Here is a 23243-nt window from a genome sequence, read left to right on the forward strand (position 1 = left end):
TCATGATAACCTTAATGACGAAAAAGTACACGAAGTAGGTTGAGGGGGTTGGGGAAGGCTTGAAGATGACAATTGAGCTGAGATGCAGTTTCCGTAGGAGTCATGGGGGAGAGGACTGCAGGAAGAAGGGCATAACAGCACGTGCAAAGGCCCTGTAGTTCAGACATAGAGGAGCAGCCTGGTGAGAAAGAATAATAGGTAAGCTGGGGGAGAACCCGGAGGCTCCTGCGAATGATAGAAACCCAATCCACAATGACTTAAGAGGGTGGAGGGGAGAAATTTATTGGCTCTCATAATTGAAAAGCCCAGGGATTGACTGACTTCAGATTCAGCCTAAACTCAACGGGGCCTGACTATATCCCTCCCCCTTTCTTCCTCTATCAGCATTTCTTCTGGTGGTTCCCCTCCAGGTATCCTGACAGGTAGCAAGAGAGGAAGCCTCCAGCCGCAGTCCCCAGGAGGCTCGGCGGCCTATCCTTTGAACGAATCAGGAATCAGCGAGCAGAGATGAGCTGTCCTGATTGGTCAGATCCGTTCATAGAGCAACAGGTGGTGGGAAGGCCCATGGTGGGGGGGGGGCGGGGGGGGGCGCTGCCCGAGGCAGGCAGGTGGGGTTGGACGAGGGTTAGATCACAGTGCAGAAGAAGTGAAGAAAACCCAGCAAACATCCGTTTGGAAAGGATTCAGAATTGTCCCGCGAATGTATCAGTGGGCTCATGGGCCTCTCTCTTTGCGGAAGTATTTATCTCCGTACAGTTGTCAGGCAAAGGAGACGTCTTAAAGGACTCCATTTCATGAAGTATCACCCAATTTATAACTCAGAAATTGAGATGCTCGCATTACCCAATTGTAAAATAAGAGGTTGGCCGCTTCCATCTAGCTGCCCAACCTTCGATGAATGATTTCATGCGTCATGCTTGTAAAAAATCCAAAGCGGTGTTGGAGAGGCAGTGCGGTATACCGGCTAGTTTAGTGCAATCTGGTGCCAGGCCTCCTGGATTGCAATTCTTGCCCACTTAGTCATTTGTCGAGTGTCGGTGTTTCAGTTCCCACAGCTATTAAAATGCCCACTTCATTCTCTTGTGAGGATTAAATAAATTTAATTTAAATTTAAATTTAAATTTAAAATTTAAAATTAAAATTAAAATTAAAATTTAATTTAAATTAAATAAATTTCCATCAATATATGGGAAGCGCTTGAGAGGACTTGGTCTGACACATGGTAAATGCTACATACGTGGTCGCTATTATTAGGTTATATATATAAAATAAAGGGTAAACATACTTAAATTATAAGGAATTCGGTCAATGGATACCAAAAACACCAATTCCTTTATAATAAAAGAAGAAAGGAAATAATTACAGTAACAACGGAGCATTTACTGTTTGCTAGGAGCTGAGCTAAAAAGCTCTGCAGGCGCTATCTCATTTAATCCTCACAGTGAGGATTAAATCACAATCTCACAATCCATGAGATGGATGCTACTATCATTTCCATTTCTCAGATGAGGAAGTCGAGGCTCAGAGGGGCAAAGTGACTTTGCCCAAGGTTACAGGGCAGGAAAGACTGGAACCCCAACATCTGTAATTCCACACCCTAGCATTCACAGCCACCTGGGCTAGCGCGTCCTAGGGGCCCAATAAGGCTCAGTCCCGCCCATCTCCCCGCCCCTCGTGCCGGCCTGGCCCCACCCCTCCAGCTTGGCTCTTTGGACGCGCTCCTCCCCTCGGCTGGGCCACGCCCACGGCCCCAAGCCAGGTGCCGCAGCAATCCCGGCTCCCGGCCCCGCCCTCTGCCCCGCCCACAGGCCTCGCAGTAGCCGCGAACGCCGTTCTTGCGCATGGAGTCGCCATTTTGGTCCTAGAGAAGCCGCCTGGAGAGCCGGCCGGCGCTTTCTTCCTTCGGCAGCCGAGGCTGCGGCGGGGCCGGGGCTGGGGTCGGGGCCAGGTAGGCGGGCGGGAGCCAGCGACGAGTGGCGGCGCGGACCGGCGGGCTCCGGCAGTGCGGGGCGCAGGTGCAAGGGGCGGGGAGCCCCGCGGCGCCGGCTGGCGGACGGGTCGCGCGGTCCTGGGGCGGCGGCTGGGGGGGTACAGCGGGGCGACCCCGGCCTCGCGCCCGCCGCCGCCCCTTTCCTCCCTCCCTCCTCTCGCGTCCGGGGTCCGCGGGCCTCGGGCCCGGCGCGCGGCCCTCGGGGTTACCCCGCTCCAGGCGCCGTTGGGAGTCGAGCCCTAATTATGGGACCTGCGGCCGGGCGGCTGGGAAACAAGCCTCCAGCCCAACCATCTCCGGCCCCTAATCTAATCTGAGACGGCCCCTGATTTTAAATTAATTGGCCTTGCTTGTCGCAGACATTTCTGTTCCCTATAGCCGGTTTTTCTCCCCCCGCCCCCCGCCAGAACTCACCCAGGAGGGAGGATCTTGATGTAATTTTTAGATATTATTTTACTATAAAATGTTTTCCCCCTGTATATTACATTGATGATGAGGATTTTTTTCACCCTTTATCTTGATACTGGCGCAGTTTGGGTTGCTTAGCTTTTACAAAGAATAAGGAAATGAGGAATGGGGATTTGGGGCATGAGGAAGTGTGATTTTTAATGTTTGAGAGATTTAAATGCACAAATAAAAATAATTCAGCCACATTATTGAACTCCACTAAATCATACCCTTCTTCCTATCCGTATTCATATCCTGACCCGGTCTATACCATTATCACCCAGTTTTGATCAGAGGAGATGAAATTCTCCTACTCACTTACCATAAGGACTTCTGCACAGTCCTGGAGACTTAACCGTTTTTATTATGTTGAGTATATATTCAGAATTTTACTTAATTAGCCCATTACAGATCGTTTCTACATGTCCATTTTTGCTCTTCAAAAAGTCTTAAAAAAAAAAAAAAAGTCTTGCAGTGACCATCATGGAGCATATATGGCCCTTTCTTCCTCTTGGTATAAATTCCCAAAAGGGGAAATACTGAATCAAAGTTCTGTGTTGTGGTCTTTCTTTAACACTCGATGTAACTTGTTTCCCAAACAAGACATGTTTACTGTAGACATTTTTCAAAATCTGGATGTTTGTCCGATCCCGATCACTGTAACGCCGACTTCGGCTGGGGGAGTCCAGTCATTTTCTGTGCTGTTGAGAAATGAGCTGTGCACACAACTGTGTGTGCTCCAAGTCAGACTGAAACTGAGCTCATGTCTGGGGCTTAGAGGCCATGTAGACCTGAGCACATTTCTTCATCTCAAAGCCTCATTTCCCCATGTGTAAAATGGGTCCTTGTCTGGTGCCTGCTCTATTGAGTTGTCCTGGGAATTCAGAGCACTCAGAAAGTGATGTTGGTCGTAAGAAAACGTGCTAATGGAGAGACGGGCCAAGTGCCTGGGAGCACAGAGGCATAGAGGATTGATTCAGCTTAGGTTTTACCCTACTAATTCTCTTCAGCACTGATAGAAAAAGAAATTTTTTTAAGAGTTTATTTATTCATTTGATAGAGATCACAAGTAGGCAGAGAGGCAGGCAGAGAGAGAGGGGGGAGCAGGCTCCCCGGTTGGCGGAGAACCCAATGCAGGGCTTGATCCCAGGACCCTGGGATCGTGACCTGAGCCGAAAGCAGAGGCTTTAACCCACTGAGCCACCCAGGCGCCCCAGAAATTTTTTTTTTTTTTGAGTGAGGGACATCACTAATAAAAATAATCATTCTTTGCACTTTACGATGCCTACTAGTTCCATTTGTTAATCCTTGCAACTTGACCAGGTCAGGCTTTACTCAACAAATGTTTGTTGTTTGACAAGTATCATGGAGCCTCTTTGATGTGCCGGGTCCTAGGCTCTGGCATACAGGAGAGAACATAATGGTGAGAAAAAAATCTCGGAGAAAAAAAATCTCTGCTGTCTGGACCTTATTTTTAAGCTGATTTTACCGAGCATCTGTCTCTTGTCAGAAAGGGAGAGGCATAGGCCCGGCGAGGCCAAGGGACCTCCCCAAGGACTGGTAGGAAGTGACTGTGGAAGACAGACCCAAGACCACACTCCTCCTCCAGCATCTTTAGATAGGAGGTGTTTGTACAGTGGGCACTTTGGGAGGGAAAGCGTCACACTCTAATGTGAGCCTTCCTTATCCGAGATCCGGAGAACTGGTTTTGAAATGACGGCTGGCAACATGCAAAGCAAGTGGTCTTTCCCTGTGAATTCATTCATGAGACCTAACAGGTTGTCAAGTCTCATTCAAAGCCGAGTAGGATTTGCTTTTTGAAAGGTGTTGAAATTCTCTTTAAAGGGTGTGTTTTCATACGTGTTATAAATAATTCTCACACATCCTAGGGTAAATTTAGGATAAATGTAGAAGCAACTACAGTTTATAAAGCTTTGTGCTGATGAGCCGCCTGCTAGCCCCATCCTGGTGATGATATTTCTGAGGATAGTATTTTAACACTCACTTTTCTGGAAGCTTGGTAAAGAGCACAGCTTGCATTTCCAGTAGGGAAAAGCAGAACCAAAACTAACAACAGCCCTTAGGTTTGAACATCCTGTGGAATGAATGGTCACAGAACATGACTGTGTCAATAACCATATCCAAATGGACTCCCCTACCAGTGCCATTTCTGATGGCGGTCTCAGGTTGGGTTTCGGTTCTAGAAACCCGGTATCTGAAGACGGAGACTTCAGAGGCCACGGTCAGTGGTGAAGGGCATTTAAACTGTGACCAGTAAGGACAGGCTCCAGGAAGTAACGTGGAGAAGCGAATACACAGAGCTAAGAGAGCCTTCTAGAGACAGGTCGAGCACTGGCCCTGCGGCAAAGGAATTTGATGTTTCTTGTAAATTACCAAGGAAAGAACAAGGACCAGTGGGTGGCGACCTCAGGGAGAGGAAGTTAGCATGTTCTAAGGAAGAGTTTGGAATGGATGGGCCCTGGGGATGTGGACATAGTCTCTGGAGCTCTTCCAGTGGCTGGAGTGGTTTCTTGGTGGGAGTCCTGTGGATGGCCGATTAACCTGTAAGAGCTCTTTCTGCCCTCAGATGCTTTCGTTCTGAGTGTTCCAAGCCCTCTCAGGAACACTGTGGTACTATAAGAAGCTTCTTATTTAACATTTGGGGGATGAAAAAAGATGGCCACCGCATGTGTATTACTGTACTCTTTTCAGGAGAAAACCAAAATATTAACAGTTGATTCCTACATAGCTTCCACTTACCAAGCAGATCCTCAATGTGGGACAGTTTGTTAAGTGCCCTACCGAGTTAATTTTACAGTGACCCTGTAAGGGCCGTATTTGTGTATCGTGGGGAGGAGGGAACTGAGGCAGAGAGATTAATTTATGCAAGGCCAGATAAGAGCCAGATAAGAGCCAAGATGCAAACATGAGCTTGACTCCAAAGCCTGTATTTATAACTGCAGGAAAACAAGTTATCTCTGCCAGACCTGTACCCTGTGTTCCTAAACACAGACATACAGTGGTTGAGAGATAGTGTTGGAAGATACTTAAGATCTCTTCCAACTTGGAATATTGAGGATGTTCTTTCTTTCCTGTAGACCAGCCACTCTGTCCTACACTACGCCATAAAGCAGGGGTCAGCTGACTTTCTGTAAAGGACCAGATAAGCAGCGTTTTCAGCTTGGTGGCCGGCGCTCAACTCCGTCATTGAATCCATTGACAGTTGGTAGGCAGTGAGCATGGCCATGTTCCAATACAGTTTTATGTACAGAAATAGCACTTGGAGGGACTTAGTTTGGCCCGTGGGCTATAGTTGGCTGATCCCTGCTTCTGAGCCACACCTTCCATGGAAGGCACCACCAGCTCTCCTTGGTCTCCTTAGGGCTTTGGCCATCTGTGCCTGTGTTTCTGTTTGTAATTCACAGGATGTAGGTAAATTTCACTGCCCTGCTCCTGGCTTCCCACTGCAGCATGCCCTGTAAGAAGCACTTTGTGGGGAAATGTGCTTTCCTGGGCTGCTGGTGTGTCCATACCTGTAAATTGCACCAGCCCCAGGCCCCAGTGGTACTCTTCTTGAAGTTACCACAGAGAGACACCCATGTGCACTAGGAGGCCTGTTTAGGACGGTGACCCACTAAAGGCGGCATCTCCAGTACTATGGAATATTAGCAGCAGTTAAAAAAGACCCGATGGGCATATATTTTGTAACCCTGGGTTGTCAAAATATATCGTTTGAAATGTATTTTTTCCAATTTTTTAATGGGGGGTAGGCCATGTGTGAATGCGTGAACGTCTGATGGTGTCTGTATCAAAGTAGTAAGAATTGTCCACTCCGGGAGGGTGGGTGGGAAGGGGCCTGGGATGGGGGATGCTGGTGACTTTAGCCTAAACGTTGGCCCTAGTTTCATTTTTTCCAAGGAGGACGTGTTTGTGTATTACTCGTGTAGTTAAAACGGAAGAACAGCAAAAAAGAGCCGCTCGGCCTCATCCCTTTCTCAGTCTACCTCGGCTTTCCCGGGGCCATCCCACGGAAAGCTACAGACCAAGCAAGCATAGTGGGCTTGTTGGGAAGATGCCCCCATGCCCTGTGGCTTATGAGATGTTGCTGAGACACCTAAGTCCGGCACCTTCCTTGCGTGATAAGGACACAGCCCAGAGAGTGGAAGGCGGAAGGGCACGTGAATGGCCCGTGGGATGACTGTCTCAGCTCTGATGACTCTGAGGCTGGGGGCTCAGGAGAGCGCAGGTGGCAGGGTCCGCCTTAGACATGGCTCAGGGCATCAGAGAGGCCCCTGGCAGCCCAAGGGGAGGTCTTTGGAGTAAACAGTTATTATAGGAGAAGCTGGGCATAGATGGGTTATTTATTCATTATTTAAGGGTCGCTCAGTCCATGTCCTTGCTAATGGCTCTGCCATTTTTCTGTGTGTTAATCCAGGAGGAATATTGTTGTCAGAGAATAACAGGAGGTTGTCCATAATTGACTTTAAGCAGCAAAACAGTAAAACTCTGAGCGCTTCAGCTCCGCCTTTCTTGTAAGTTTGTCACTTATTCCCAGTGGTCATGAAAACTAGTGAAATCATATAGTAACATATTTCCATAAATTCGGAGCCTTAAAAATCCAAACAAACTTCTTATTTGTTCATGCATAGATGTAACGTAAGAGACTCCATCAGCGAACACTAATCTCCTTCAGCTTAAGTCATTTGCTATTTAAAGAAAAAAGTTCATTCAGGTGCATTTTAATATTTTCTGGCCGTTATTCATATCCTCTTAATCCTCCTAGGCTCTGAGAATTGGAAAACCAAGAAGGTTTTGATGTTTTGTGTGGCGCCACCTGAATTGGAAACTAAGATGAACATAACCAAAGGAGGTCTGGTGTTGTTTTCAGCAAATTCGAATTCCTCGTGTATGGAGCTCTCAAAGAAGATCGCTGAGTGAGTTATAATCGTACCATTAAGATCCACAGTCGTTCTGTGCTGTTTTGACCCTGGTGATTGGAAGAGCACTGGTTGTTAAACTTAAGAGCAGATATTGTATAGTTCATCTGCAGATTATCTATATATTAAGGGCTAACCTTTTTGTAAACTGTTGTGACTCCCTGTATGTTCGTTAAAAACACATTTATTGGGTCTCTGTGAGCGCCTGGGAGTGTGTTAGGTGCCACACGTCTATAGAATTACTTGACTCTAAGGAACAGTGGAGCATATTCTGGATGAAAATAGTTTATCTAGATTACAGTTCAGTATGGTCTTAGTTATTTATTAAATAAAGATTCGCCAGAAACCGATATTGCACTGTATGTTAGCTAACAAAATTTAAATTTAAAAAAAAATAGAAAACAATAAATGAAGATTGAACACCCTCCTGGGTACTGGGCCTTGATCTAGATATTGAGGATTAATGGTGAACAAACCAGTCAAGATCTTCCTTCTTATATTTAGTTGGGGAGCCAGACAAGAAGGAAGTCAACAAAACAAAATTTCAGGTGATGATCGGTAGTGTGAAGAAAACAGTGTGAAAGAAGTGATTTGGGCAGGTTGTTCTGCGTTAGCTTGGGGGCTCCGGTGAAACTTTTAAACCAAGGGGATGATATGTGAATTGGGAAACCTTCTAGGCAGAGGGGCAGAAGGTGCGAAGGCACTGAGGTGTGCAGCAGGAGGTGTTGATACGGCCCAGGAGCACGGCTGGAGGGCAGAGGGCACGAGGAAATGGTCGGTGAGGCAGCCTGAGCAGGACTCTGGAGGCCTTCTTGGGGTCAGTGTCGGGGGACGTAGGGGGTTAGGTGTGACATAGTGACAATGACCGAACAGGAGCATATCCACTTTCAATTTTATAATAAGAGTGTCTCTATTTTATTTTGCTTTATCTTTTTATGAATTCATGAAGCATCCTCAAATTGTAAAGATATTAGATGGATAGATTCTATCTCTGTTATATTTTCAACTTTTCCCCCGCTTTCTCTTCTTCAGGCGGCTGGGGGTGGAGATGGGCAAAGTGCAGGTTTACCAGGAGCCTAACAGAGGTGAGCTATCTGGGATGTGCGTTACGTTGATCCTTTCGTGGCATGTGACATGCTGGCTCAGGCCTGCATCCTCCATTCTTGAAACAATTGGACCCAGTGGCCAGTTAGTTCCGCAAGAAGTCGGGTGGGCAAGGTGGCGAGAGTGGTGCTTTAGCTCCTACTGATACCAGCTGGATATACAGCATGTGGGGCCTTGAACTCCAGCTCTCAGACCTCATCCAGTAAAAACCACAGAGATGCGTGCAACTGGTCCACCGAACGGAAATTCAGCAGTTGTCTGAGTTTATGTCCCTTAGGCGGGTTGAGAAGACCCCATGTGGCCACAGTATTAATTGGTTGTAATTCCTTTTTTTTTTTTAAAGATTTATTTATTTAGGAGAGAGAAGAGAGAGCGCACAAGTGGGAAGGGAAGAGGGAGAGGGAGAGAGAATTTCAAGCAGATCCCGTGGGGGCGGGGCTTGGAGCTTTGTAAACTGAAAATGATTTAATCTGCCACTAAGGGGGACTGCATGATGTCCTTTGTGTAGTCTGGAAGGGAGGGGAAGGGAGAGCTGGTGGCAGAAGGCCCAGGAGGAGGTTGGTCCACCCTCTAGGTTCATGAATGAGGACAGAGAAAATACTTGATGTCCATTGGGAAAGGGCAGGAACTGCCATTTGTGGATTCCTCGCTGCTACCGAATATTAAAGAACTGCGTTCAGGGGTCCCCAGACTAGCAGAGGTCCCCAGACTAGCAGAGTCAGGATTCAGACCCAGATCTCCCTCAATCTAAGGCACATTTTCTTTCCTTGGTACCATAGTCCTTTATAAACACGTATTCTGTTTTTTCCCACATTTTTATTTTTTATTTTTTTAACAATTTTACTTATTTATTTGACAGACAGAGGTCACAGGCAGGCAGAGAGGCAGGCAGAGAGAGAGGGAGAAGCAGGCTCCCTGCTGAGCAGAGAGCCCGACGTGGGGCTCGATCACAGGACCCTGAGATCATGACCTGAGCCAAAGGCAGAGGCTTAACCCACTGAACCACCCAGATGCCCCTTTTCCCCACATTTTTAATGAAAATGTTCAGACGTATAAAAAAGTTGAGAGAGTAATGCAGTGAGTATAGGTATGTATGTTTGCTACTTGGGTTCAACAGGTAACATTTTGCAAGATGGATATGTATGGGTGGAACCTTTTGAAAGTAAGTTGCAAGCATCATGTCACTTAAGCCCTAAACACTTGACCATGCTTCTGCAGAATAAGCACTTTCTCCTGCATGAATACACTACTGTTGTCACACTTAAAGGAATTAATGATTATTCTCTAATTATCTAATATCTAGTCTATATTCAAATTTCCCTAGTTGTCCTGGAGAGCCTTTTTTTTTTTCCCAAACCAGGATTCTTGGCTCAAGCAATACTTTTTTATCCCTGTAGTTTCCCCTAATCTACAACAGTTCTTTTCTTCGCATGACATTGACTTTGAAGAATATCCCATTCTGCATTTGTCTAATTGTGGCTGATTACACATTTTTTGAGAGTAGGGATGTTGGACGTTAATTTATCTTTAGTCTCGGAACATTATTATAACATGTATTACCTAGTAAAGTTTTTCGGTAAATATTTTATTTTTTTATTTGTGAGAGAGAGAGAACACGAACATACAAGCAGAGGGAGAGGGAGAAGCAGGTTCCCTGAGCAGGGAGTCTGACATGGGGCTTGATCCCAAGACCCTGGGATCATGACCCGAGCCAAAGGCAGATGCTTAACCACTGAGCCACCCCCATGTCCCTAGAAAGTTCTTGATTGTGATGGTTTTATGAATGAGTAATTTCCCTTAGAGATACTGTGCTCAGCGTGGCCTCTAAGAGAGAAGTAAGAAGGATAGATTTACTTGTTCCAAGTCAGAAATGGAATTCTTTTTGAAGCATGTAATGTAACCTGACTTGTTTAAAAAGTGGGGTTGGGGGCGCTTGGGTGGCTTAGTTGGTTAAGCATCTGACTATTGATTTCAGCTCAGGTCATGATCTCAGGGTGGTGAGATCAAGCCTCATGTCGGGCTCTGTGCTGGGAGTGGAGGCTGCTTGTCCTCTCTCTCCCTGCCCCTCTGTCCCTCTCCTCCCTCTCTCCCCCTCTCTAAAAAAAGTAAAAAGTGTGATTAATGCCAGTGTTTTCATCATCCTTTACAGCACCTAAGACCTTATGAGTTTCTTTAACAGTTCCAAACAGTTTCTATATTTTATAATATTGGGGATGAAACATAATTTTTGGTGTATTTTAAAAAAGGTAAACTATGTGTCTTTTCCACCCCTCCCCCCTTTTTTTCCTTTTCCTGCCAGAAACAAGAGTACAGATTCAAGAATCCGTGAGGGGCAAGGATGTTTTCATCATCCAGACTGTCTCAAAGTGAGTCCTTATCCAACACACGTGATGTCGCTCTCTGGGTTTTTCTTTGTGGGTATGAGTGTTTAGCATCATTTGAAAAGTGGTATACTTTATTCTGCTAATTTTTCTGACATAACTGTTGACTTCCACATGTTCTTTTGTGTTCTTGAAGGGTGGAAGTTACCAAGTCTTGGAGTAGAGGTTCTTAATGAAAATAGAACCCATTACATTGCCTCTCCATAGCCAGAATTTGGTAAAACTCGCAGGGAAGCTCTTATAGTTCCCCCAGAAAGGCGGAAGGAGAGGTGTTTACTTACTTGGGGTTCTTAAAGCTTCGACTGCAGGCAATTTAAAAAAATGATCACCAGTTCTTATTTTGTTGTGTAGATTAAATGAGTGGAGAAGATAAAAGAATGCATTGAAGAAATATGTATTCCTGGCTGGTGTGATGTTTGACAAACGTGTGTTCTGGAAATTGTCACAACTGTATAAGCTGAGTGTGGAAGAGTCAGTGCAGTGAGGTTGTCTGCATTTTTTGATCAAAGACTGCCCTGTCCACAGATGTCCCCGCATGTCCCTGTATATGAAAGTTCTTCACTCAGGGCGGTTTTCAGTAATGTCTGGAAATCACTTTGTATGGGGCATTGTATTTTTAGCTTTGATTCACCTACATTTTGAACATCTGTCCTGGTCTTTGGTTCATGGGGATGAAATCTCTGGTTCTTCTGGGAAAGAGGAGTTAAGGGGGACCTGTCGTGGCATCTCAAGCCCTCCTGGGAGCGTGTGTGACCAGAAGAAGGGACAGGGTGGCTGGCCTTTGCCAAGGTTCCCTTGTTTCATTTCCTCTGTGCCATTAAGCAGCCTTGGCAAGCCGGGGCTAGGAGGCACTGCCGTCCTCCTTCCCCTGCCATGTGATGGGTGGGGGTGCCAATGGGGAGCTCCCCTGTGCCCACACCTGCCCTTCACCCTCTGGCAGTGGGTGGGGAAAGCACAGCGCAGAACGACTTAGGACTTATGTCTTACGTCGCTTCTGGCTTCTGGGAGTCTGCAGTACTTTTATCTCCTTACAGACACTTGCGAGTCCATTTGGATAAATGTATAGAAGTCGCTTGTGTTACGCAAGGGAACACGTGGGCCTTGAAGGCCAAACTGAACTTGGGATTCGGGGCTTCAGCAGTGTGGCTCGTGTAATCCTTCCTGTTTCCAGGCCCTTCCATCCCTCTCCTTTTCTTTCTTTTTGGTTTATTCCAACACTTATATTCTGCCCCTGCCTCTTGTTGGTCTCTTATTTCCGTAGCTAAAACCGTCTGCATGTCTCATTTTGCATTGTTCCGAACCATGACCTTGTGCGAGCTCGGGGATTCTCAGTCTTGCCAGGGCGCAGAGAGGCTGGCCGTCAGGGTCTTTGTGAAATACTTAACACTGAGATTTGATGTCGTCAGAACATCTTATCTCTCGTTTTGGGTCAGACTAATGGTGGATGCTGAAAGTATTAGAAAAGTTTTCAATGAAGAAAATGCTGTCCCTTAGCTTCCCTTTTCTGGTCATTCAGACAAGGTCACGATTTGAGGTTAGTGCTGGCAAGCCTTTCAGCAGCTTCCCTAAAAACGGTGCCCCAGCAAGCATGGCTTGGGACCCTCATTGTAACTCTGCACCCACCCTTGGGTCCTCTTCTCCCCTCTCACACACAGTGCTATCCTGAAAGCCTCTGGACATCGGGGCAGATATTAACAGAGAATCCACTCACCCACGTGTTCTGTGTCTCCCTTTGCTCATTCATTCATTAACAAATATTGATTGAATGTCTGCTGTGTGCCAGACACCGTTCCAGGTGTGCAAGACGCACGAATGATTAAAACAGATAAAGACCCTTGTCCTCATGGAGTCTATTATCTGAGACATGCAGCTAACCTAATAAGTAGATTGTCTAGTTGGTGAGAAGATGATGGGTGCCATGGGAAAAAAAAAAACAACCCTCAAAGAAAACAAAACAAGGGGTGCCTGGGTGGCTCAGTGGGTTGAAGCCTCTGCCTTCGGCTCAGGTCATGATCCCAGGGTCCTGGGATCAAGCCCCGCATCGGGCTCTCTGCTCAGCAGGGAGCCTGTTTCCCCCTCTCTCTCTGCCTGCCTCTCCACCTGCTTGTGATCTCTGTCTGTCAAATGAATAAATAAAATCTTAAAAAATGAAACAAAACAAAACAAAACAAAACACCTCAGCGGCACGGCAGGGGATTGGGAGTGATGGTGGGGAGTGGAGAGAGGGCAGGCGGGGCAGACCTCCGTGAGCAGGTGACATTTGCCCCAAACTGGAAGCCTGTAGGGACGTAAGCCAGGTGGCCGGTGGGGGCAGGGGGAGGAGAGCTTTCCAGTCCCGGAGAGCACCTAGGGTGCAGGACCTCGGGCGGGCGGGAGGACTGATAAGGCGTCGAGTGTGGCCGGACTGAGGTGTTGGCAGAGGGTGTATGAGGGGAGAGCGGAGAGGGGGGATGGCGGGCAGATCAGGAAGGGGCCTTGGGAGCCACGGTGGGGCCGTGGGCTACATGGGAAAGCATTTCTGGGTCTGGAGCATAGAATGCCTGATGTGACTTGCCCTTGAAGATGACTGGGACGCCATGTGGAGAATGGGCCGCAGAGGGACTGCTGGGGAGCAGGGAGGCCACTGGTGGCAGGCTGTCCTGGTCACTTGCTTGACGGGGAGTGTGGCGCGGCCCCAGCAGAGCCCTGCAGTTGTGCAGCGGTGAGATGCTCTAACTTTCGGGAGGGGAGAACAGTGAGGGGCGCCTTGTTTTTGTCCTGAGTAAGCTGGGGGAGTAGTGTCACCATCAACCACGATGGAAAAGGTTTTGTGATAAAGCAGGCTTTGGGGGGCAGAAAGCAATCTATTTGGGGGTGTTAAGTGTTGAGGTGTTTTTAAAGACACTGGAGTGGCTCTGTCGTCACATAGCGGTTGGATTTGCTGGACTGGATGGAGTTGAGAAGAGAAGCCTGGCCTGGGGCTGTGACCGGGAGTCTCCAGCTTCTGGAAAGCTGTGAAACTAGACGAGAAGCCCAGGGAAGAGGGGAGGCCCAAGGGGGCGCACATGAATGATTGTTGGGCAGGAAGGTGGGAGGGGGGGAACCAGCGAACGAAGCCAAGTAGGGCAGAACAAGAGAGCAGTGAGGAAGTTCTAGGAGCCCAGTGGGTCAAGCAGGGTGAGCAGCCATGGGAGCCGCTGCCCACAGCTCAGGTGAGAGGAGGAGGAGAATTGTCCTTGGATCTAGGCACATGGAGGTCATGGATGACCTGGATTGGCCCGAGTTTGGGTGAGAGTGAGACAGTGAGTGTAGACAACGGTCCTGAGATGTATACACAGGGGAGCAAAGAATAGGGCCGTGGGAGAAGTGGCCTCCAGTGGTTTCTAAGGGAACAACAGTGTTTCTAGGCTGATGGGTACAAGCCAGGGGAGTGTTCTGAGTTGATGGAGGATGCAAGTGGGGAGAATGGCTGGAGCCCCATCTTCCAGTGGGCTGGGGGGGCCTGGGGGGGCAGGGGGTGGTTAGGGCATCACCACGGGAGGGCTAACTGCAGAGTAACTTAGGTGTGGAAAGTTTGTCTGTGATGGCGGAGGGCAGGCCGACTTGTAGGGTGCGGCTGCACATGGTGCCGGAGCCGGTGGGACCTCTCCCTTCTGACTGGGTTCTTCTTTCAGGGAAGAAGGAAGTAGGGTCATCGGCGTGAGGGATTCTGGGAACCTGTTGGTCTGTTTTCTGTGTCTCGAGCCTTGGGTCCTGGTAGAGGCGCAAGTAGCCCGTTGCTGCCACTTTGTGGGAACAAGGAGATACTAATCCTATGTCTTACGTTCCTCGCTGGGGTTTTCTCTCTTGGAATGCAGGGACGTGAACACCACCATCATGGAGCTCCTGATCATGGTGTATGCCTGTAAGACCTCTTGTGCCAAAAGCATTATCGGCGTGATTCCCTACTTCCCTTACAGCAAACAGTGCAAGATGAGAAAAAGAGGCTCCATCGTTTCTAAATTGCTGGCTTCGATGATGTGCAAAGCTGGTAAGGACAGCAGATGCTTGACATTTCCTGGGGGCCTGGGCGGTTGATTTTTACCTTAGACATTGTAACCCCTTGTCTTAACTAAATTAGAACGCTCAACAGAAAAATGACTGTTTCTAAAGACAGCTAATTTATAACGAGAGAGTAGTGCAGAGAATTCTCTCCTGTTCCCAACTCCCTGAAACACAAAGTTGAGGAGAACGACTTATTTTTCCCTAAGTTCTTTGTTTAAAAAATTACATTGAAATGACGAGTTAAAATTGCATGGAAGTCGTTTTTGAAGGGGAAAAGGGCATTTTTGGAACCAAACTCTAACTTTTGGAAATGCTGTAACATGGCAACAACTTTTAGTCTCTTCCCAGGACGGATTGAGTTATTTTGCAAACTGTATATGTGTTATGCATTTTCAGGTCACATCCTAAGTCTTTCCTTCTTGTTTGTAAATAACCTTCAAAGTTGTTACCGTGTGTGTGTGTGTGTGTGTGTGTGTGTGTCTAGAGGCCACATATCCCAGAGCACTGGCACAGAGACGAAGGGACAAGACAGCCCCCATAGCATTGCATTTGAACACTGCAGAATACAATTTCTACTGTAGCATTCCAAAGAAGGCAAAAAAAAAAAAAAAAAAAAAAAAAAAGAGAGAGAGAGAGGAAAGAAAGAAAACCCATACACCCAAATTTGATGGAACCCTAGCCCTAGCCACCTCAACAGTATAAGCTGTTGAAAAAGTCAGTCTTCAGAGTTTTAAAAGCTGGCTGAAGGGAGCAGGCTAGCTCATCGAACCTTCCAGAAAGATTCTGCTCTGCTCTTCAGGCCTTGATCCTGGCTGGGCCACCAGGTTGACTTCCCTGCTCTTTTGGGCGAGTTTTGCTTTTTTGAAACTTTTCCAATTAGATTTTCCTTAACTTTTCTGATGATCATATCCTTTATGATCTGGTGATCATATCCTTTAAGGAGCCGGTGGGGGTGAAGGGTCTTCCTTTTCTCCAGAGATGGGCCTGTGCGGTTTGTTTTCATATCTTAAGATCAGTATTTGTCTTAATATGGCTTTGCTGTGCCTACTAAGGAAATCTCAAGGAGGTGTAATTTGCTCTAATAGATTATCAGAGACATTTCTTCATTACTATTATCTTTGCTATTTTAAGACTATAAATTGATGTGAAAATCATGTATCTCGGTGTAAGAAAACCACCAGTCTTTCCCTTCTGCATAGGAAAAAGCCCACTCACCTCCCATGTGTCTCTTCTACTCACACACAGAAGACGTTACTTCTGACACTTCCGGTCACCAAGTGTGGAGAGGTTTTGCCCTACACTTAGCAATTCTCCATGAGAATACCAGCTAGGTTTCTTATAGTTTAAATTTTGGCGAGAGTGTCAGATTCCACCAATTAAGGGCTCAGTCCTGGAGATAGTGTCAGATCCCACAGATTAGGGGCTCGGTGACACAAGACTGACACCCCCCCCCCCCATGCCAGCTCCATGGCCAAGTTGTTGCCTGTGTGTCTGACTAATGTGCTGCAAATCAGAGGTCCCCAGGACCCAGTCCTCGCATTTGATTCATTTGCCAGAGCAGCTCACAGAACTCCGGAGAACCGTTCACTTACTGTTTGCCTCTTTATTGTAAAAGCATGTGATAAAGAGTACAGGCGGACGTCCAGATGGAAGAGATAAGAGGGTAACAGGATGTGGGGAGGGCTGCGGAGCCCATGACCTCTCAACACGCACCAGTCTCCCAGCATCACCACCTGCTCCTCTCCCACCTGGCCGCTCCCCGAAGCCTCTGCTTCCTCAATTATTGACTTTGTTTATAGCCTCTCTGCCCCCACCTCTGGAGAATGGGAGGTGGGAGCTGAGAATTCCAAGTTTCTAATCACAGCTTGGTCTTCCTTGGCCTCCCCATCCAAGAGGCAGTCACCTCATCAGAACAAGAGATTCTAATGGAAGCTTTTGAGCACTCTTACCACTTAGGAATTTACATGGGTTCCAGGAGCCCTGTGTCAGGAACCAGGGGGCAGAGACCACTATACATATTTTCTGTTCTCTCACAGTCTCCTTGAACTGAAAAATCAGAGAAATAAAGATGCTGAGTCTTTCTGATGCGAGAGCAATTTTTAAATAGCTGTTATATATTGTATGGTATTTTCTATTTGCTTACTTTATACACTGCGACTGGTTATTGAGCTGTTCATGTGTTTGTGTCTGCTTTGTTTCCAAAGGTCTCACTCATCTCATTACTATGGATTTACACCAGAAGGAAATTCAGGGCTTCTTCAATATTCCTGTTGATAATTTAAGAGCTTCTCCCTTCTTACTGCAATATATTCAAGAAGAGGTGAGCTAGCTCAGACTTCTGCATTTTACATCCTGTTTAAGATCGCAAAGATAACAGTTCCATTTCCTTGGGCTGTCTGCAAAGGGGTAAAACTTGGTGTATTCTACTTAAAGTACTATTTCCTGGGGGAAATAGCCACAGGCAGACAGCCTGGGTGGCTCAGTTGGTTGTCTGCCTTCAGCTCAGGTCATGATCTCAGGGTCCTGGGGATCCAGCCCCGTGTTGGGCTCCCTGCTCAGTGGGGAGTCTGCTTCTCTCTCTCTCTCTCTCTCTCTCTCCCTCTCCCTCTGTTCTCTCTCTCTCAAAGAAACAAAATCTTAAAAAAATAATAATAAGATGCTATTTACTTCACTAAGTGTAATTCAGTGTATTTTAATATTCTCAATCTGTAATTTATTTCTTTTGCTAAGCTCTTAAAATTGCTGTGTTTTCCTTGGGACCTCAGGTACCTAGAATTGGACTAGTTGTGATCATGACACGTAACTCTTATCCTTGGTCCATGCGTGGATCTGGCCCTTGTTTGCTTATCCATTGCTCTGCCTCTCTCTCTCTGTCTGTCTATAGTGGTCAGCATCTGTGATCCCCCCGCCTAGCAAGAACACTAGATGTGTCATAACCGATGTCCACTCGTGTGGTCCTTTTCCGTCGTATCCCCCCTGCCACCTCCCACCCAAGGGAGCCACTGTCCTGAATCTCGTTTCGTCCTCCTCTTAATTTCCTTTGTATATGGTCTTATCTCATATGTATATCTACCTAGAGCTACCATTCAAAGACAAAAACACACACAATACATGTTTTTTAACTTTATAAAAAATGGGGGCGCCTGCGTGGCTCAGTGGGTTAAGCCTCTGCCTTCGGCTCAGGTCATGATCTCAGGGTCCTGGGATCGAGCCCCGCGTTGGGCTCTCTGCTCGGCGGGGAGCCTGCCTCCCCCTTTCACTCTGCCTGCCTCTCTGCCTACTTGTGATCTCTCTCTGTCAAATAAATAAATAAAAAGAAAATCTTAAAAAAAACTTTTCTAAAAAACTAATCAAAATGTGTAATTTGGGGGGAGTTTGTCACCTGAGGTGCCATTAGTAAGCTTCCTCCATGTCGTGTGTCCCAGTTCAGACTGCTGAGAGATACTCACCATGCAGCTTTATCCCATTCATTTGTGAGGTTTTTGCCGGTGTGATCGTGCTCCTGCAGGTGCTCTTGTCCGTGTCTCCCATGGGATGTCAGCAGACGTGCGTCACCGTCATGGCCCCAGTGGAGCGTAGCTGGGAGGCATGGCGTACCAGTGATGGATTTTCCCCAAAGCAGTTATGCTGGCTTACCTTCCTGGCAGCCGTGAAACAAGATGGTCTGTGGGTCCATCCTGTGTCAACACTTTCATGACCAGAATGGACGATTTTTGCCGGCTGATTGGCTCTGGCGTGGTGTCTTGGTGTCACTGTGTTGGATGGATCTCAGATGACTTAAGAAGTTGAGCATCTCCGTATATTTCCTGTTCTGGGAAAAGGCCCCGAACGCACTTCTGTTTGTTCCTTGCTGGGTTTGGGTGTGTGTGCTTCTTTTCTGAGCTGCAGGCATCCTGGTTTTTAATCTGGATTCTAGCCATTTGTAAGTATTGGTCTCATATAGATCTCTCCATTTGCAGCCTGTAGTTTGCCTTAGGGAGTCTCGATGAGCAGACATAGTCAATTTTTTTGCCCCGTGGGGGTGAAACCCATGTAACATACGATTAACCAGTTTAAGACAAACAGTCCAGTGGTATTTAGTACGTGCAGTGTTGTACAGCTGTCCCATGTCTAGTTCCAACGCTTTGTTGTCACTCCAGGAGAACACCCTGTACTTGTTAAGTAATCACTCCCCATTCTGGCCTCCTCAATTCCCTGGCAGCCACTCATGTGCTTTCTGGCTCTGGATTTGCCTGCGCTGGACATTTACCATACAGGGGATCATGCAATATTCAGCCTTTTGTGTTCGGTTTCGTTCACTTAGCTTAATGCCTTTGAGGCTTATCAACATGGTAGTAGGGGTCAAGACCTCATTCCTTTTGACGGCTGAACAATATTCCAGTATATGTATGTACCACTGCTTATCCACTCATGTGTTGATGAACATTTGGGTCGTGTTGTGAACAGTGCACTTTGCACATTCATGTACAGGTTTCTGTATAAGTACCGCGTGCTAACCGATTGCGCCATTGGAGCTCCTCATGTACAGGTTTCTAAGTGGACATATGCTCTTACTGTGGACATACCTTTCATTTCTTAGACATATACTATGATGCGAATTACTTGATATCATGGTAGTTCTGCATTTAATATTTTAAGAAACTGCCAAACTATTTTTCAGGGTGGCTGTAACATTTATGTCCCAACCAGGAGTGTATAAGATTTTCAATTTCTTCACATCCTTACTGACATTTATTTTTTTTTATAGCCATTCTGGTAGTTTTAAAGTGGTATCCCCTTGTGGTTTTGCTTTGTATTCCCCTAATGACTAATGATGTTGAGCATCTTTTCATGTGTTTATCGGCCATTTGTATGTCTTCTTTGTGTGTTTTTTAAAAATTTTTATTTACTTAAGTAGTCTCTGCACCCAACGTGGGGCTTGAACTCACAACCCTGAGATCAAGAGCCGCATACTCTGTGGACCAAGGCACCTAGGTGCCCCTGTATATCCCCTTCGGGTAGGTGTTCACATCCTTTGCCCATTTTTTCATGGGCTGTTTGTCTTTTTTATTGAGTTGTAGGAGTGCTTTATATATACTGGACACTAGTCTTACCAGATACATGATTTGCAAATATTTCCCACCGTTGCGTAGTTGGTCTTTTCATTTTCTTGACAGATACTGTCCTTTGATGCACTAAAGGTTTTAACTTCGAGGAAGTCCAGTTGATCTGTTTTTTTTTTTTTTTCTTTTGTTACTCATGCTTTTGCTCTAAGAAAACATCAAATCCAGAGTCATTAAGATTGACCTCTGTGTTTTCTTCTGAGAGTCTTACAGTTTTCACTCATATTTAGGTTGACCCGTTGGGAGTTAATTTTTGTGTATGGTGTGGGGTAGGGGTCTAACTTCGTTCTTTAGCCTGCGATACCTAGTGGTTCTAGATATCTAGTGGTTCTTGTTGAAAAGACTATTTCCCCATTGAACCGCCTTGTTTTAAAAAAAAAAAAAATGGCCATAGACATTTGTGTTTATTTCCGGTCCATCAGTTCCATTCCATTGGTCTGCATATCTGTCCTCCAATAGTTAACTGTGGCCCTGAGTGGTGAAAAAGAATTGGAAGTATTTTTGAAAGACAGAGCTGTAGTCTGTTTGTTCTCTTTAAAGTTATACACGAGAAACATACAAACTATGAAAAGTTCAGGAAACAATATAGAGTGGAATTTAACGGAGTATGATTCCTGATAGAGAAAGGATCAGAGAACAACAGTTAGTGTGTTGATGGGGCAGGAAAATGGGATCCGGCCAGAGAGAATCACTAGAGGATGAGACTTGGGTATGTGGGAGAGCATGGTCCAGAGAACGATCCACATGAAGGAACCTACAGTTTTGGAAGAAATGGAGCAGTCGGCGTAGACTTTTATAGACTGATGATTGCATCTTGTGAGTTTCTAGGACACGTCCCGTCATGGTACCAGGCGCCTTGTGTGTTGACATATGGGAGGCACCCGTTGGCTGGCTGAGTCTGGGCGACGGCCCCCCTGGCGCTGGTCTAGAGACCAGGCTCGAGGCTCCCTGAGCAGCCCCAGCCATGGCCCCTTTCTATAGGCTTCTGCCGCTGTACAAGGCTGCCTTCCACTCGAAAAGTCCCATTTGAGGCTTCCCTGTTGGAAAGGATTGAACTCTCTCAAGGTTGAACTCTCCCTCATACCTAATTTGTGGTTCAGCAAGCAAGGAAAATGCTTCTTTGTTTCTGATGGCAAGTTGGCAGTGATAACGGCAGATGTTGTAGTTTTAAGATTCTTTGTCCTTCATTCATAAATATAAATTAAAACAGGCTATCACAACTGAACTACTATATGGGAGCTCACTGTTCGAAAGGACTTTCGTTCGCTTTGCCTTCTGCCACGTACTTGCTTTAGTAGGGCGTACCGTCCTGAACGAAAGATGCTGCCAGTGGAGGTCAACATTATTCAGATCATCAGGAGAGAAGAAAACACTATGGGTTATAGTATGACACAGTGCCTTCATCTCACTTAGTGATCTTGTTCTGCAAGAGTGATGCTCACATCTTCCGATTTGACAGCTCGCACTCTGTTTCTCTCGAGTCGTCTGTGGCATTTCTGTGCTTTCTGCCAGAGCTGGAAGAAAGTCTAGATAATTGGATGCTCACAGCCTGGTGACTTTGCTGCTCTCTCCTGGGAGCTTGGCAGTTTCTCCTGCCCTCAGTTGCACAGTGGTGCACATGTCTGGGCATTGATTAAGTACAGTGCAGTGGTTTTAAAAAATGACTGTGTATCACAGTGGCAGTCCTAGAAATCCCCGGTCTGCACCAGGATTTTTTCAAAAAAAGATTTGTTTATTTATTTGAGAGGGAGAGAAAGCACATAAGTCAGGGGGCAGGGGCAGGATGGGGAAGGGATAGAGGGGCTCAGTCCCAAGACCTGGAGATCACGAACTGAGCTGAAAGCAGATGTTGAACCTGCCGAGCCACCCAGGTGCCCCTGCACCGGGATTTTTAAAGGAAATGATGAGGGGCGCCTGGGTGGCTCAGTCGGTTGGGCGGCTGCCTTCGGCTCAGGTCATGATCCCGGGGTCCTGGGATCAAGGCCCGAGTTGGGCTCTCTGCTCAGTGGAGAGCCTCCTTCTCCCTCTCCCTCTGTCTGCCGCTCTGCCTACTTGTGCTCTCTCTGTCAAATAAATAAATAAAATCTTAAAAAAAAAAAAGGAAATGATGAAGAGGGGCTACAATTATATTTCTATGGTGTATGTAGAGATCCCATCCCATTAATTTTTTAAATAGGAGCTTCTTGAGTTATCTTCTTTCTTTCTTTTTTTTTTTTTTAAAGATTTTATGTATTTGTCAGAGAGAGAAAGAGAGCATACAAGGAGGCAGAATGGCAGGCAGAGGTGGAGAGAGAAGCAGGCTCCCTGCCGAGCAAGGAGCCGGACGTGGGACTCTATCCCAGGACCCTGGTATCATGATCCGAGCTGAAGGCAGCGGCTCAACTGACTGAGCCACCCAGGCGTCCCAAGTTATCTTGTTTCTGATTCTTGAGTTGCTTTTGTTTTTTTTCCCCTCTGCATTCTTCTTAGTGTCTTCGTATAAAGCCACTGTCCGCACAGAAACGAGAGACGACGGGGACTGAGAAAGCAGGGACGAGAGTAGGGGTGTACAGCAAGGGAGCATGGTGTGTAAGGCAGTTTGATACTTTGTGGTTCCATGGTGGCCCTGCAGGGGACGATTACTAGAGTTTGGAAGCTGGGCTTCCATGACATGTGGTGTGTTTTCCCCTCCGTGATAGTAAGAGTCATCTTCTAACAAGTGAAAAGTGAAACTTCCCATTGACAGTGGCAGTGTAGGGACACGCATGTGTGTCTGTAATAATTCTGACAATAGTGGTAAAGCCCTGGCTTCCTTGGAACCCCCAGCCTGGTCCTGGGCCCCTCTGCAGGGGTAACCCTTGTTTCCAGCTCGCTTTGTGTCCTGTGTCTTCTCAGACTTTTCTCTTTGTATTTGCCTCCTTGTCTATATGGTTGTAGATGTTGATGACGGTTTTTTGTTTTTGTTTTTTTTAAAGTAAGCTCTGTCCCCAGTGTGGGGCTCGAAGTTACGACCCTGAGATCAGGAGTCGAGTGCTCTACCCACTGAGCCAGCCAGGTGCCCCTGATTTGTGGGTGTTTTTTTTTTTTTTTTTTTTTTAAACAGTTGCCATAGTGTTTGCCTTTTTGCAGCTTCTTTTCTTTGCTGTGCTGGTATGTGGAGGTCTTTCCATGTGAAGATATGTAGGCTTCTTGCTTTGTTTCTAATTGCTGCATACTGGTCCTCCGTTCAGATCAGTGATGTCCAGTAGAACTTTCTGTGATCATGAAAATGCTCTAGCAG

At 46.6% G+C, this 23243-nt stretch overlaps 1 protein-coding gene across 2 annotated transcripts in view; it reads left to right on the top strand.

The window, feature by feature from the left end:
* The first annotated feature begins 1806 nt into the window (after positions 1–1806).
* The window catches only part of PRPSAP2 (phosphoribosyl pyrophosphate synthetase associated protein 2), a 50765-nt gene continuing 29328 nt past the window's right edge, over positions 1807–23243 (top strand). Inside the window, exons 1-7 of one of the 2 annotated variants that reach the window (XM_080826854.1) lie at positions 1807–1948; positions 6873–6969; positions 7221–7371; positions 8407–8459; positions 10778–10844; positions 14696–14868; positions 17087–17202. In XM_080826854.1, coding sequence (XP_080682980.1) covers positions 7253–7371; positions 8407–8459; positions 10778–10844; positions 14696–14868; positions 17087–17202 — 528 coding nt within the window. In that variant the 5' untranslated portion in view covers positions 1807–1948; positions 6873–6969; positions 7221–7252. The remainder of the gene's footprint in view (positions 1949–6872; positions 6970–7220; positions 7372–8406; positions 8460–10777; positions 10845–14695; positions 14869–17086; positions 17203–23243) is intronic. The other variant, XM_080826853.1, reaches the window with a different exon arrangement.

The sequence above is a fragment of the Martes martes genome, assembly GCF_963455335.1.
Source record: "Martes martes genome assembly, chromosome: 16".
Taxonomy (NCBI): domain Eukaryota; kingdom Metazoa; phylum Chordata; class Mammalia; order Carnivora; family Mustelidae; genus Martes; species Martes martes.